Source organism: Acomys minous, assembly GCF_964271855.1.
Source record: "Acomys minous genome assembly, chromosome: 18".
Lineage (NCBI taxonomy): Eukaryota > Metazoa > Chordata > Mammalia > Rodentia > Muridae > Acomys > Acomys minous.
The window spans coordinates 3,970,486-3,983,900 of record NC_140501.1 but is presented as its reverse complement, the minus strand read 5'-3'; the positions used below and the strand labels follow the sequence as shown (position 1 = coordinate 3,983,900).

At 45.8% G+C, this 13,415-nt stretch overlaps 1 protein-coding gene across 9 annotated transcripts in view; it reads left to right on the top strand.

Annotated features, from left to right (window-relative positions):
• MBNL2 (muscleblind like splicing regulator 2) overlaps nucleotides 1-13,415 on the top strand; it is a 158,321-nt gene that overhangs the window by 41,364 nt on the left and 103,542 nt on the right. For 8 of the 9 annotated variants that reach the window (XM_084767659.1, XM_084767667.1, XM_084767663.1 and 5 more), the window contains exon 2: nucleotides 6,154-6,755. The exons of the other annotated variant lie outside the window; for it this stretch is intronic. In XM_084767659.1, coding sequence (XP_084623785.1) covers nucleotides 6,582-6,755 — 174 coding nt within the window. In that variant the 5' untranslated portion in view covers nucleotides 6,154-6,581. The remainder of the gene's footprint in view (nucleotides 1-6,153; nucleotides 6,756-13,415) is intronic. 9 annotated transcript variants of the gene reach the window in all.

The following is a 13,415-nucleotide window of genomic DNA, read 5'->3' as shown; positions in this document are numbered from 1 at the left end:
CTCAAGATTGGACGTGACTGACTGACATTTTCTCCCTTCAGAAATGTGCAAATTACCCACAAAGTGGGACACCTGGGGGGTCCTCGGCCTGGGCTTGTCTGAGGGCGCTGAGCACAGGGGAGCCACCTACCTCCTCCTGTCCCACAGCGGAGGGCCAGGCATTCCAGACTTACTGGCTGCATAATTTAGCTATTGTCATAGAATCTCAGCAGCAAATTCCTTTAAAATATAGTCCAGAGTCACAGCTCTCAAAAAAGCTAACATGGAGAAGGGTTTTAAACAAGTTTTGAGAAACAGAAGCGCCGTCTGAGGAAAGGACCCTAAAAATAGTTGACATCCGCGTGTGGAGTTGAATAGAAGGCCTCCTGAACTCCAAGAAATACTATAGAAAGCCATTTGTCTTTGAACTTGGAGGGAGTGATTCTCTCCTTTGAAAGTAGGGAGCTGAGTATTGGGCTTAGGAAGGATGTGTGCATGTGTTTCATAGAGTAGCCCTTTTTCCTCGGTGAGAACGGAGTCACAGGAAGAATGCCCGCCCCTCCCCCAGAGGCCTGTGCCCGGAGCGTGGAACGTGTTGGTCTGAGCCCTCACTCCCCAGGACACTCAGCTAGAACAGCTCTCCTGAGTGATTCTGCTCACCAGCTTTGCTTTCTTTTGATTGGCTAGACTTGGAGCCACTTAGCTGCTTCTGTGGGACTGTGTGACCTCAGAGACATCCTGCCGCTGGCTGGCCTGAGGCAGCCATCTTTGTTTTTTCAGTATCCAAGAGGAAGACGGTGTACAGAACAAGGCAGCAAGGAGAGCTGGTTGAGTGGCTCTCAAGCTTGCACACTGGTCACTCCGGACGGTTTATTGAACACAGATTGCTGGCTTGCCCTGAGCTTCCAGTGTAGGGTCTCTGGGGGCAGGGCGGGGGCGGGGGAACCCAGGAATGTACATTTTTTCACAAGCTTCAAGGGGCTGCAGTGCTGCTGGCTCGGGTCCTGCGCGTTGAAACTCACTAAACTGAGGAGACCAGGCGTTGAGGTTGCGATGATCCTCACTGGGGCAGCTGCCTGCCTTCAATCTGCTTGACAACAGCAGTATGAAGCAGGCACCTGCCGGGAGGTTGCTATAGGTTAGAGCCAGATGACCCCCTCAGAACCTTATTCCTGTAGCCTTGAGTTTGGTCTGCATTAAAATGCAGATGTTCATCGGAGGAGGAGCTTGTTCAACAAACGTTCATAGAGCGTTTTCTACAAACCAAGTACTGAGCTGAGTTCAAGAGATCTGAAATAAGAGCCAAGATGTACGTACTATACACACAAAACAAACCCCTAGGAGTTTCACTGGGGTGAGGTGATAAGTCTGCATTTCCTGTTATATCAGTATTTATACTTGTCTAAGAATAAATGGCCAGGCTTCAGGGCTGTCACAGGTGTGGGCCCCATGCAGGCATGTCCTCTATAAGACAGTGTCTTGTTCACAAAGATCCCACCCAGATGCAATCGTAGAGCTTCTGTGGGGAGGAAGAGACTTGAACGTGGCCTGCGTCAATGAACGCTTGTGGCAGGACCTTTCCAGTGCTATGCACTGGAGTGCCATGCTGTTTACAATGTGCATTTGGATTTCTCCTCCAACCAGTCCTGAGGCAGCCACCATGAAAAGGTGGGAGAAACTGAGGAAAAGTTGTTGCCTTGCGGGGATCAGGGACACTGGTGACACACGGTGTAAAAGTTTGTTTGCATGCTAAATTTTCATTGTGCACATACAGTGTGTATTTAGATTTAATAATGTTTACAAACTGAAAACGCGAGCCCATATACCCAATTTGGAACAATCACACTTGAACAGTTTTCCCAATAGCTGACTCGAGGGTCAACTTGAAGTTGTATTTAAACGAAAGGGTAAAGATTTAAAGTGTAGGGCTGGAGAGATGGCTCAGTGGTTAAGAGCACTGACTACTCTTCCAGAGGTGCTGAGTTCAGTTCCCAGCAACCACGTGGTGGCTCACAACCATCTATAATATGATCTGATGTGCACTGTATACATAACAAACAAAAAAGGTTAAAAAAAAAAGATTTAAAGTGTAGTCCCTCGGTCACACTAGTCACATAGCCACATGGAGGGGCCACTGGATAGCCCAGCCCGAGCCCAGCCGTGTCCAGCCTAGCAGGTCCACTATTGAATTAGGTCTCTGTGTAGGCATAGCCAGCCTGGTCCCTTGGTAACAACTTAAAACTCAGTCTTCTCCATCATCTCTTGTCATCATCATTGGTCATCAGCTATGATGGCCTCACCCAAACCTACTTTAAGTCTGTTTTGTCTTCCAGAGTCCCACAGCTCCTTGCTTGTATCCACTTATGACAACAGGAGGTAGTGCCTTCCTTAACTAGCTCCATAACCTCTAGAATAGAAGCAGAGCATGCTGGGGAGGACACATGCTGCAGATTCGTGATAACAGACTTAAAATAGAAGTGTGTTCCTGTTACAGCGTGCACGCCCCTTTCTTTGACATAAAGTAACTGACATCTAAAAGCTTGCCAGCTGTGCTCTTAAAAGCAAGTTTATATTAAATATTTACATATGGAATCTTTAAAAAAAACATTTATGCATGGAATCTTAACCCCTCCCCTGAAAAAAAAAAGAACTTCCAGAAGCCAAATGTATAATTGTGTTAACCAGGGACTATAGAACAGGGCATTGGGGAAGGTTGATCAAAATTTTGAAAACTTCAGTTTGATAGGAGTGGAAGTTCCATAGTGCAGTGACCATAGTTAAAAACAAGCCACGGAGTTCTTGAAAATGGCTGGCAGTAGATGCTAAGTGTTCTCACCAGAAAAACAGAAAAGTATGTGAAGTGGTGCATGGTTGATAATCTGCAATGGATGCTTGATTTAAACCATTGTCATGCTCCATAAAATGTACTATTCCACTGGCCAGTGAAAATAAACACAATTAGGGGCCAGTTTGTCATGATAGTCTGTAAGCCCAAATTCTTGTGGCTTTTTTTTTAATCAAACTCTAAGTGGGAACCCCTTTTTCTAGACTGAAAGCACCACTGTGTAGCTTTTGTGACTAAAGACTACTGAGTCTATTCTTGTCGTCTATGTAGAAATGCCTGGGTTTGCCTGATTCTGTCCTACCTGGGAGGCCTGGGGGACACTCCTGCCTTTGAGGACAGCCTCATCCTTGTTGTCCTGAAATCTGCCTAGGATTTGAGGGCTTTGTATAATGGTTCTGAGTGTGAACTGAGTGTGTCTAGGACATCATCTGAGGTCCCCTTATCACTGACGCACCACGCCCACTGATGAGCAGAAACAGTTCTTGGCTCTTGCTTCCCTCGTCCTTTGTTCTCCGCCAGGTTTGGAGGTGGAGAGGAGGGAAGGAAGCTGCAGGTCCAGGCCAGTCGGTGAAACCTGAGACAGGGTAAATTTGGTTATTAAACTTATCCTCTTAAGCTCCCCAGCCTAAGCTACTTGGTGCTGCTGCTGCTGCGAACACACACTGCCAAACAGACAAGCAGGAGCCTGCCTGACTCCCTCAAGTATTTTATAATTGAAGTTAGCTATGTGCCATGGCTTTCCTTGTTGCCCGTTTCCTTTAATGTGCACGCACATATAACTTGTCCTAGAACTTCCACAAACAAATATGAGACCAATGGGGAAGAAAAAGCAGGTCCCACCAGCACAAAAGGAGAGTCTAGCTAAATCAAGGTAAAGCACCAGACAGCTTGTGGAAAACTGCTGTGGCCTCTCCCCTCTGAGGGTCATGGCAGCGCTCTCCAGGATGGGAAACCCCCAACTGCAAGAAAACCTGTTTGGTTTGGTTTGCCTGAAGTTAACTATTCCTCATCAATTCGGGGACTCGCTTTTTCTGGGAACCTTTGTGAACCACCTAACAATTACTGCTCTCTGAACTTACTTAGCACATGCTATTCTGAAACACAGTTGGCGTCACTAAGTGGTGGGATACATTCTGATAAGTGCATTGTTGGGTGATCTCATTGAGCACGTATCATCAGAGGTATTCTTGTGAGCCCAGATGATGTAGACCAGTCACTTGATGTGACCTTTCGATGCAATCAAAGGTTGTGGTAAACACAAATGTTGAGGCTGCTAGTTATGCAATGTGACATGATGCGTACCATAAACACTTTTTCGTAAGTACGAAGAGTGCCTGCCACAGTGGTGTAAGGTACAGTGACTTCAGAACACAGTCACAGACTCATTCCTGACCACCAGTGTTAAGGCTATGCTCCACATGACAGTGTACCAGGAGCATGCAAACCCACGAGAAGTGCATCACAGTTGAGTTTGGAAGTTAACAGAGACCAAGACCTCATCCAGCCATGGGAACCTTTAATACCCAATCTAATTTTATGACAATGCCTTATAAGTGGCATGCCATTGATAGAAATCTCCTTATGGGTTTAGCATGACTAATCTATTTCCAATCTTCATGAAGTGCCCTTAGCTATACATTTTTAGGAGGGCATCAAGGCTTATGTTACATACGATTTCTGCAAATGGTCAATTAACAGGCTATAGTCTTTTATTAGTGTTTATCTTGATAATGTTCAATTTTAATGACACCAATTTCCTAATCCTTGAAAAATGAAAACAAATGCAATATGTTGATCTAGACATCTGAACTTTAACCTAAAGTATTGTTGTAGGTATGATTTTTAATCCTCACATTCTAAATACATGAGAACATTTTTTAAAAGTTTATTACATTTTTAAACTTTATTGTGTGTGAGAGGTGTGTGGAAGTCAGAGAACAACCTTCAGAGGTCAGCTCTCTCCTCACACAATGGGAGGTGGGTGGGTTCCCGGAGATCAAACTTGGGTTGTAAGGCTTGGCATCAAGTGTTTTTACCCACTGAACCATCTCACCAGCATGGGGAGGATAATGTTACGTTATGTCTCAGTTTTTAGTAAGCTGAACCGAACTGAAGTTCATGTGTATTCATCCCGTCCTAAGTTCAATTGGTCAACAAGCATTTCTTGGGGTCCTAGCAGAAACCATGAAGTATGGCATCTGGGAAACAGAGACTTACCCAACAGCACATTGCAGGAAAGGCAGGCATCCACCCAAGTAGCAGAAGCAAGGAAGCATTAGCGTTCAGAGAGAAAAATCTCAGGAGGCCCATCTTCCTACCCCAGCATCAAATCTCTGTAAACTCAAAAGAACTCAGGGAGCAGAGAATTCATGCATCCTCCAAAATAATATTATCTCCACCCTGTAGGAGAGACACATCCCTATAGTTGTTTATAGACTTCCCCACAGTATGATCAATGACCTAAATGTGAAATTAATTGGGAACCACAACCCCAATGCACTGTGTGGTGACTAAGCATATTAGATGGGATTGTTTCAAAGGGCCTAATTACCGTGTCTGCCACACTCATCTGTTTGAGTCACTCCTAACTCTTGGGCTGCTGCCTAGGTCATTCTGCCATACAGTGTCATTTGTTTCATTGCCCCTCATGATACTGAGAAGCAGAGGTCTACTCTACTCTAATTCTAGACCCAAGCTTAGTAGATAGTTCAAGCGTTTGATTCCTCTGAGCTTGGATACAAGTTGATGTCGTATTGTGTTTTGCAGGTCCATGGTTTTAAATTGCCTTGTACTATCACTTTTGCTGGCATCATCCCTCAGGGAGCTCTTTTTGTGTTCACCCATTGTGTTTTTTGGTTGGTTGGTTGTTGGTTGGTTGGTTGGTTGCCTGGCTGGTTGGTTGATTGGTTGATTAGCTGGTTAGCTGGCTGGCTGGTTCATTGGTTCAATGGATAGATGGATGGATGGATGGATGGATGGATGGATGGATGGATGGATGGATGATTGGTTGGCTAGTTGGCTGATTGGTTAATTGGTTGGTTGGTTGGTTGGCTGATTGGTTGATTGGTTGGTTGGTTGGCTGGTTGGCTGGTTGGTTGGTTGGTTGGCTGGCTGACTGGTTGGTTGGTTGGTTGGTTGCCTGGTTGGCTGGTTGGTTGGTTGGTTGGCTGACTGGTTGGCTTGTTGCTTGGTTGCTTGGTTGCTCGATTGGCTGGCTAGCTTGTTGTTTGGCTGGTTGGCTGGCTTGTCGATTCGTTTTGTTGAACACACTTTACACTGACCCTATTAAAGAATGAACTGATCTGACTTTGCTAATCGTTTAATTTCAGAATTTAAAAAGGACGAAGGAAGGAAAACACCATCTCACTGAAATATAAAGCTCTAAGAAGCATTCTCAAAGCTGTGAGCATCAGAAGCAACATTTTCCCAAAGAGTGCCATTGTAGCGAAGTCACTTTATTACGGAGAGGTCTATCAGCAACACAGTCTCAAGACTAGGACCCTGAGAGCCAGAGATGACAGTGAGCAGGCGCTGCTTGTGGCTCAAAGTCTTCCAGTGGGGCCTGTCAATCAGTGAGTGCTGCTGCTGAGACCTTCCCTCTTCCCCATTCCCCGGAGACTGGACTGCAATCAGGAGTTCATTGCTTACCTCCAGACTTACATGTGGGAGTTTCCACAACAGCAGTTTTGAGATCATTGAGACTTGGATTGATTTCATCCTTTAACAGAAAGGAACAGAGTCCAAAGTAGTCTTCATCATGGCCTTGAACGTTGCCCCAGTGAGAGACACAAAGTGGCTGACGCTGGAAGTGTGCAGACAGTATCAGAGAGGGACGTGCTCCCGCTCCGATGAAGAGTGCAAATTTGCTCATCCCCCCAAAAGTTGCCAGGTTGAAAATGGAAGAGTAATTGCCTGCTTTGATTCCCTCAAGGTAAGACACTCATTTTACATGTCACCTCCAGGCCGAGCTGGGTTTGCAAAGGGAGCACTTTGCACTGAGCTCTGCAGATGTTACCATTCAAATTGGTCCTGTCTTCCTTATGATGGCTGCTGGGGGAGTGAGTGTTTTGTTTTATTGGTTTTTGTTTTCACTAAAACTTATTTATACCAGGCATACATAATTTTTTTTACATATCTGTGCTTAAATTAAAAATACATGGTGGTGTATTTCTGGTTTGGCTTGACACTCTGGTACCCAAGAGTTTCAAATTAAAGTCAGGCTATTGACGATGGCGGGAAATATCTTATTAGCTCTTGATCTTTTCCGGGTCACATAAAGGTAAAAAAGCGAAACCTGTCACTTCTGTGTGCCAGTCACCCTGACTCAAGTCTCAGTTTCTCCTCTGTGGCTCTCCCTCTCAACTAGAGCCTTCCTAAAATGCTTCCTAGGATGACTGATGGCTGGTGGGGATTACTGAGCGTACACTCAGTTCTGGTTCTGCTGTCTGTGAGGAATGTCGTGAAAGAATCATCATGATTCAGATGTGTCCACTTGATGAGCTCATGTCTGGAGGAAAGTAGGGCACAGTGGCAGATAGTTGTGGCACAGGAAGAAAGATGTGTACTCTATGGCAGAAGACAAAATGCTTCCCTGGGAGATCTGACGAGAGAGCTGCCTTCCACCTGGCCAGAAGTGTCTGTGGAGACCAGCTTGCTCCAGTTGTATATTCAGATGAGTTGAGTTTGGGTTTGAAGAAATGGGAGAATTCAGTGAAAAACTGGTTACCCGGTTTAAAAAAAATATGAGGGATGCTCTCCACATCCTGTCTGAGAAACCGTGGTGCTATGAGTTTACCGATGTGATCCAACCCCATTGTCAGGTGTTGAAGAAACTGGATGTTTAAGGTGATTGAATCATATGTCAAAAATTATGTCTCAAGGCAGGAAAATACCTCAGTTTGAAAAGGCCTTGTGAGGGCCTGAGTTATTGCCTAGAAGTCATATGAGAGGGGGGAAAAAGTCAGGCGTGGAAAGATGCATTTGTAATCCTAGTGTGCGCTTGCAAAGTGCAAATAGGAGGAGGCGTGTGGCCAGCACAGCCTAGTTAGCCAGTTCCAGGCCATGAAAGACGCTTCAGCAAAAGGTAGATTGAATCTGAAGACCAGCACTGTAGGTTGTCTTCTGGACCTACATGCACACCACACACACACACACACACACACACACCACACACACCCACACACTCACACCCACACACCACATACACACACACACCCCTACACACACACACACACCACACCCCCCATACACACACACACACACACCACACACACACACCCCACCCACACCCACCCACACCCACCCACACACTCACACCCACACACCACACACACACACACACACCCCACACACACCCCTACACACACACACACACACACCACACCCCCCCACATACACACCCCCCCACATACCACACACACACACACCCCACTCACCCACACACCCACACACCCACACACTCACACCCACACACCACATACACACACACACACCCCACACACACCCCTACACACACACACCCACACACACCACACCCCCACATACACACACACACATACCACATACACACACACATATATACACACACCACACGCACCATGCACACATTCATGCACACCCACCACACACACTCACACACATGTACATATACCACATGCATCAAACATGTACAAATTACGTCTTAAAAGACTTATAATTCACACTTACCACTCTTGCAAATGTCTTCAAACCAGTATTAATATGTATGGTTCTTTTAGAAAGGAACCGCCTCTGTTCTAAAAGCAGAAGAACCTGCTTTTAGCCCAACAGAAGAAAAACGTGACAATTCAGACAGGCTCTCCACATAGTTGGGAGGCCGCTCAGTTGCCAGACTAGAGGAACAGCAAAGCTGGGCGATGAGCCGTAATCGGTCGCATCTGTGGTTGCTGACGTCCTCTTGCGTGTTCATACTCCTTCCTATTGCTGAAGAAGGAGAGGCAATCTGAATTTGCCTTTCAATCTTCACCAGTGGACGTGCTCCCTGGGAAAAGCAGTGGGTGTCTACAGCTGGCTCCCATGAGCCTCAGCTGTGAGACCAGGGGAGACCACACCACCCAGACACCTCGCTGGTGACGTCATGCACATAAAACATGTCGTATCGCCTGCACACTCAGAGGTACCGCTAGGACCTGAACTGGTGAGTCACCCAGGGTCACGCAGCTTGTAGCAGCTTCACCTCCGGCTCTTTCATCTAGGAAACTATACTGATTATATATATATATATATTATATATATATATATATTTTTTTTTTTTTTGCACCCTTGTGACATCTTGACATCTTTTTTGGTGTTTTTTGTTCATTTTAATTTCTTTGTTTGTATAAGTAAAGGTATATGTTAGTTTGTTTTGACGTTACCACTAAAAATATCCAGTGAAAGAGGAAATGAAATGAAGAAACAGGCCAGATGGGGAATCTAACTTGTCAGGTCTTCTGTAACTCCTTCTGCCGGTCTAGCCTTCTCTAGGCGCACCGATAATATTAAGTCTCATCATGTTTGTAAGTGTCTTATAGTTAGAGAAATATAAAGGAATCTTCCTGACCGCCGAGGCGCAGTGCCCATTAATGACCTCTGAGTGAAAACTCCCATCCAAAGCCCTATTCCTTATACTTTGCCATATCACCACGGGCTCACCAGGACTGCACTGGGTCCCTCACCGTGTCACCACAGGTTCACCAGGACTGCACTGGGTCCTTCACCACATCACCACAGGTTCACCAGGACTGCACTGGGTCCCTCACCACATCACCACGGGCTCACCAGGACTGCACTGGGTCCCTCACCACATCACCACAGGTTCACCAGGGCTGCACTGAGTCCCTCACCACATCACCACAGGATCACCATGACTGCACTGGCTGCCTCCTCACATAACGTTATGGTTAGCACAAAACTCAGTGAAGGAGTCACAAGGCTGTTGAGCTACTCAAGTGCAGAGAGACTGCCAGATTCATTTCCAGAAGTTTCTGGTGCACCCTCTTTCAAGTGTGGGAGCTTCACAGTACGTGGCCTCAGGTTACCGGTCCCCTTTGAGAACTGTGGACTCCAGGTGACTTAATTTGAATGTGGTGTTATATACGTTTAGAGTTAGCAAACTAAAGAATGTGAAAGGAGCCTACAGGCACAGGACCTCGGTCTGAACACCTGCTCACCTCCTCCCTGCCTTCCCTGGGTGATTTACGACTCAGCAGCAGTGGGAATAGATACTGATGAAGACGGCGGAGGCTCGCAGAGCACCTGGCTCGCTAGCATGTGGATTTTGAAGCATTGTTTTAAGGTTAGAAGTCCCTACAGCGGGACACACTGCTCACAGATGCAGAAAACAGTAGCTCAAGACATGAGTCTGACCCCCTGGAGCTCCTCTCCTCATCCCCCAGACCTCAGAAGCGCACACCTTCCATCACGGGCCTAATTCCACCAATGGAAAATTCTATGTCAGACTTCATGGGATGAGTCACAGTAAAATGTAATTAAAAAAAAAAAGATTTAAAATCTGGGGAAGCGGGGGGGGGGGATCTGAAATGCTTCTAGATAGGCATCGGGGGTGAGGAATAGTCAAGCTGTATACTGAGCGGAAGAGCATGGTTGAGTGAAGGCAAATGTAATGGGCAGCCGCTCTCAGCCACGCCTCCCTGGCCTCAAGCTTCTCTTCAGGACGGTTATTCTCTCTCCTTGACTCAGTTTCCTCTTTTTTTAGAGTTGATGTGATTCCTATGCGATTCCTGTGTCGTAAGGTTATTGCACATTTGACCTGACTCCCTGCGTCTACGCATCTTAACCCAGGGCTGTACACATCAGGAAGCAGCAATGCTGTTTTTTTTTTTTCTCTCCCTTCCAGAAGTTTCCCAGTACTGCCTCTGGTTTTGATGATGGGCTCAAAGGGCAGCTGTGTCAGAATCACCTGAGTGAGGGATGGTGGCTCCTCAGTCCTACACGTCACTCATGAGATTAAAAATAATAGTAACAAGACTTGAGATGTTGATGCCATTTGCCACAAGGTGTCTTATAAACACTACGGGGTGCTTGTGACCGTGAGTGCAGTCTCTGCTGCTGCTGCTGCTGCTGCTGCTGCTGCTGCTGCTGCTGCGTCCATAAAGGGGCCACATTTTTTTTCTCTTGTGTTGATATATTTGCACATTTGGCTAAACTTTCTATAAGAACATGCTGAAACAAGTTTGTAGGTGTTGAAAGAAGTTTGCTGAGGTGTTTGGAAGGGAAGTGGTACATATAAGAAGATGCTTTAATAAGATCTGTTTTAGAAAAAGAAAAACGTCATAGAGTTCTGACGGTGGCGTTTGTGCACCATACCGCCACAGGAAGTTCCGTTCAGTTGTGAACTGGCATCACATACACGCTTTCCAGAGGGGCTGTGTTTACTCTGGAGCACTGCCCCATGCTAGTGTGACTCTACAGAGGCAAGCTGGACAAAATTATCTTATGGGCAGAGAATTCATTGGCTGCCAGGGCTTTGACCTTGATCAGTTAACCCATCTGCTAGGACTCTGTGAGCCACGAGCTGCTTTTCCGTCACGGTTGCCATGTTTGGGATTTTGTGTTTAGATTCTTTTTCTTGTAACTGTCAGGAATTAATCTAGGCTATTTTGCAAATAGGAACATCTGGAAAGAAATACATGAATTAACGCTAATGTTTACTGAGACTAAGGGTTTCCGTTTTCTTAAACAGTTGAATTCAGCCTTTAAGTTGGAAGCCAGCTAATAAAATCATATTGCTAATTTAGGTTGAAAAATGTTCTTAGAATAGCTGGGGAAACTGTTTACACAAATTTTAGAAATGTAGACGTTACCTTTCTAAATAAAACTGAGTTGATGGGCTAGGGATTGCCTGACTATGCAGTGATCACCACCACACAAGCAAGAGGAGTCCAGCCCCCGTATGAAAGCCGAGCCCGAGGATGACCTTGTGGCTCTGTGACCCCAGCACTGGAGAGGCAGAGGCATGTGCATCCTGGGGCTCACTCGCCAGCTGGCTAGCTGAAATGGCAAGCTCCACGTGCACACACGCATACTTGCACCCCCTAGGCACACACACACAAGCACCTGCACAAACATACTGGTTCCAAGAAAGATGGTGTGACTCTTTTGGCACCTCAGTCGGATGTCACTTCTCTCTGTTCAGAATCTTGGTGTGGCTTCTTATGTCATTCAGAAAACATAGCCGCACATCTCTGGCCGCAGTGCGATGCGTCGGCACCCACCCGAGCCCCAGATTTCCTGTGACTGTTGTCTGCTACCCCAGCAGGGGTTTTGCTCTCCTCTCAGTGCCCAGCAAGCTTTGCTTCTGGGCTGTTTTTGACCTTTGCTCTCCTCAGGGCTCTTGTGCCTCAAATTCTGGAACAGTTTGTCCTCTTGTGTCCTTTCGCAACTTCTCTAAAGCATGTCAGTTTGTTAGTGAAACGATCTGCCAGTTCTACCGTGTCTGGGATCCCACTGCCCCTTCCCTGGGCCTTCCGTTTATTGGCATTTCATCAGTCTACTACCTCGATCCCGTGAGAACCGAGACTGCGTTAGGACAGCAGTCTTGTAAGCTGAGAGCACTGCAGTGTCCCCAGGCCTAGAATGGAGTCTTATGTATAGTAGATAAAAGTCTGTCGGAAAGGTAGCATCGTAAAGGCACACCAGCCTCTCGGACGGTTGCAGCGTCTGAGCGTCTGGAGTGTGCATCACTTCAGGTAGATGCTCTGACTATAGTCTGTGACCTGGCCCCTGACTGCCACGCAGTACTCTGCGGCCTTGATGCAAACATTACAGTAGCGGTTAAAAACAGGAGGCTGCTACAGGGATCTCAAGATAGGTGTGACTATGGAAATACAGTGGCCTCTGAAAAATGAACAAACCATTTGCTTTTGTAAACTGTGTGTGTTGTTGTCACATCTGCCTTTTCCTACCCTCTTAATTCTTTCTAAATTTTAAGATAAAAAAAAAAACCCTCACTATTTATCCATAGGATATTAGCCATAAGCTAGCTGGTGGTAAATATAATTTCGGCTTATAATTTATGAGTAAGAATTTCAGAATGAAAAGTGAGAAATCGTTTAAAACCTTGTCAGAATGTATAATTGACTTTGCCCCAAAGGTCAGGTGCTTGAATTGCTGCCGGACTCTAGAATCCAGGCTAATTATGGGCAGTAATTACCTGGATATTCTGTAAACCCAGTTTTGGCTAGAGTTACAATACAACCTTATGCATTTGTTGACTTTCAGTAGTATGCAGTCCAGGCATATAGGACTGTCCTCAGACCAGTCACTTTCTGTGCTGTCTCATAACCCTGCTGGGCAAATATGGTTAATCAATGTGACACATGGGGATATAGATTCAAAACTTTAAATGTTTCACTTGTGACCCATGAAACATATAAATGATTGAGAAAGGACATGACCTCAGGCAAATGTGACTCCAAATTTGATATTATCCACTCTTTCCTCTCAACTCTGCTTGTGGAATATACACTGCTGGTGTGGTTAATTTTAGAATTCCTACTATCTTAACAACATTTGTATTTAGTGACTTTAGTACATTAAGTGAAATGTTTTT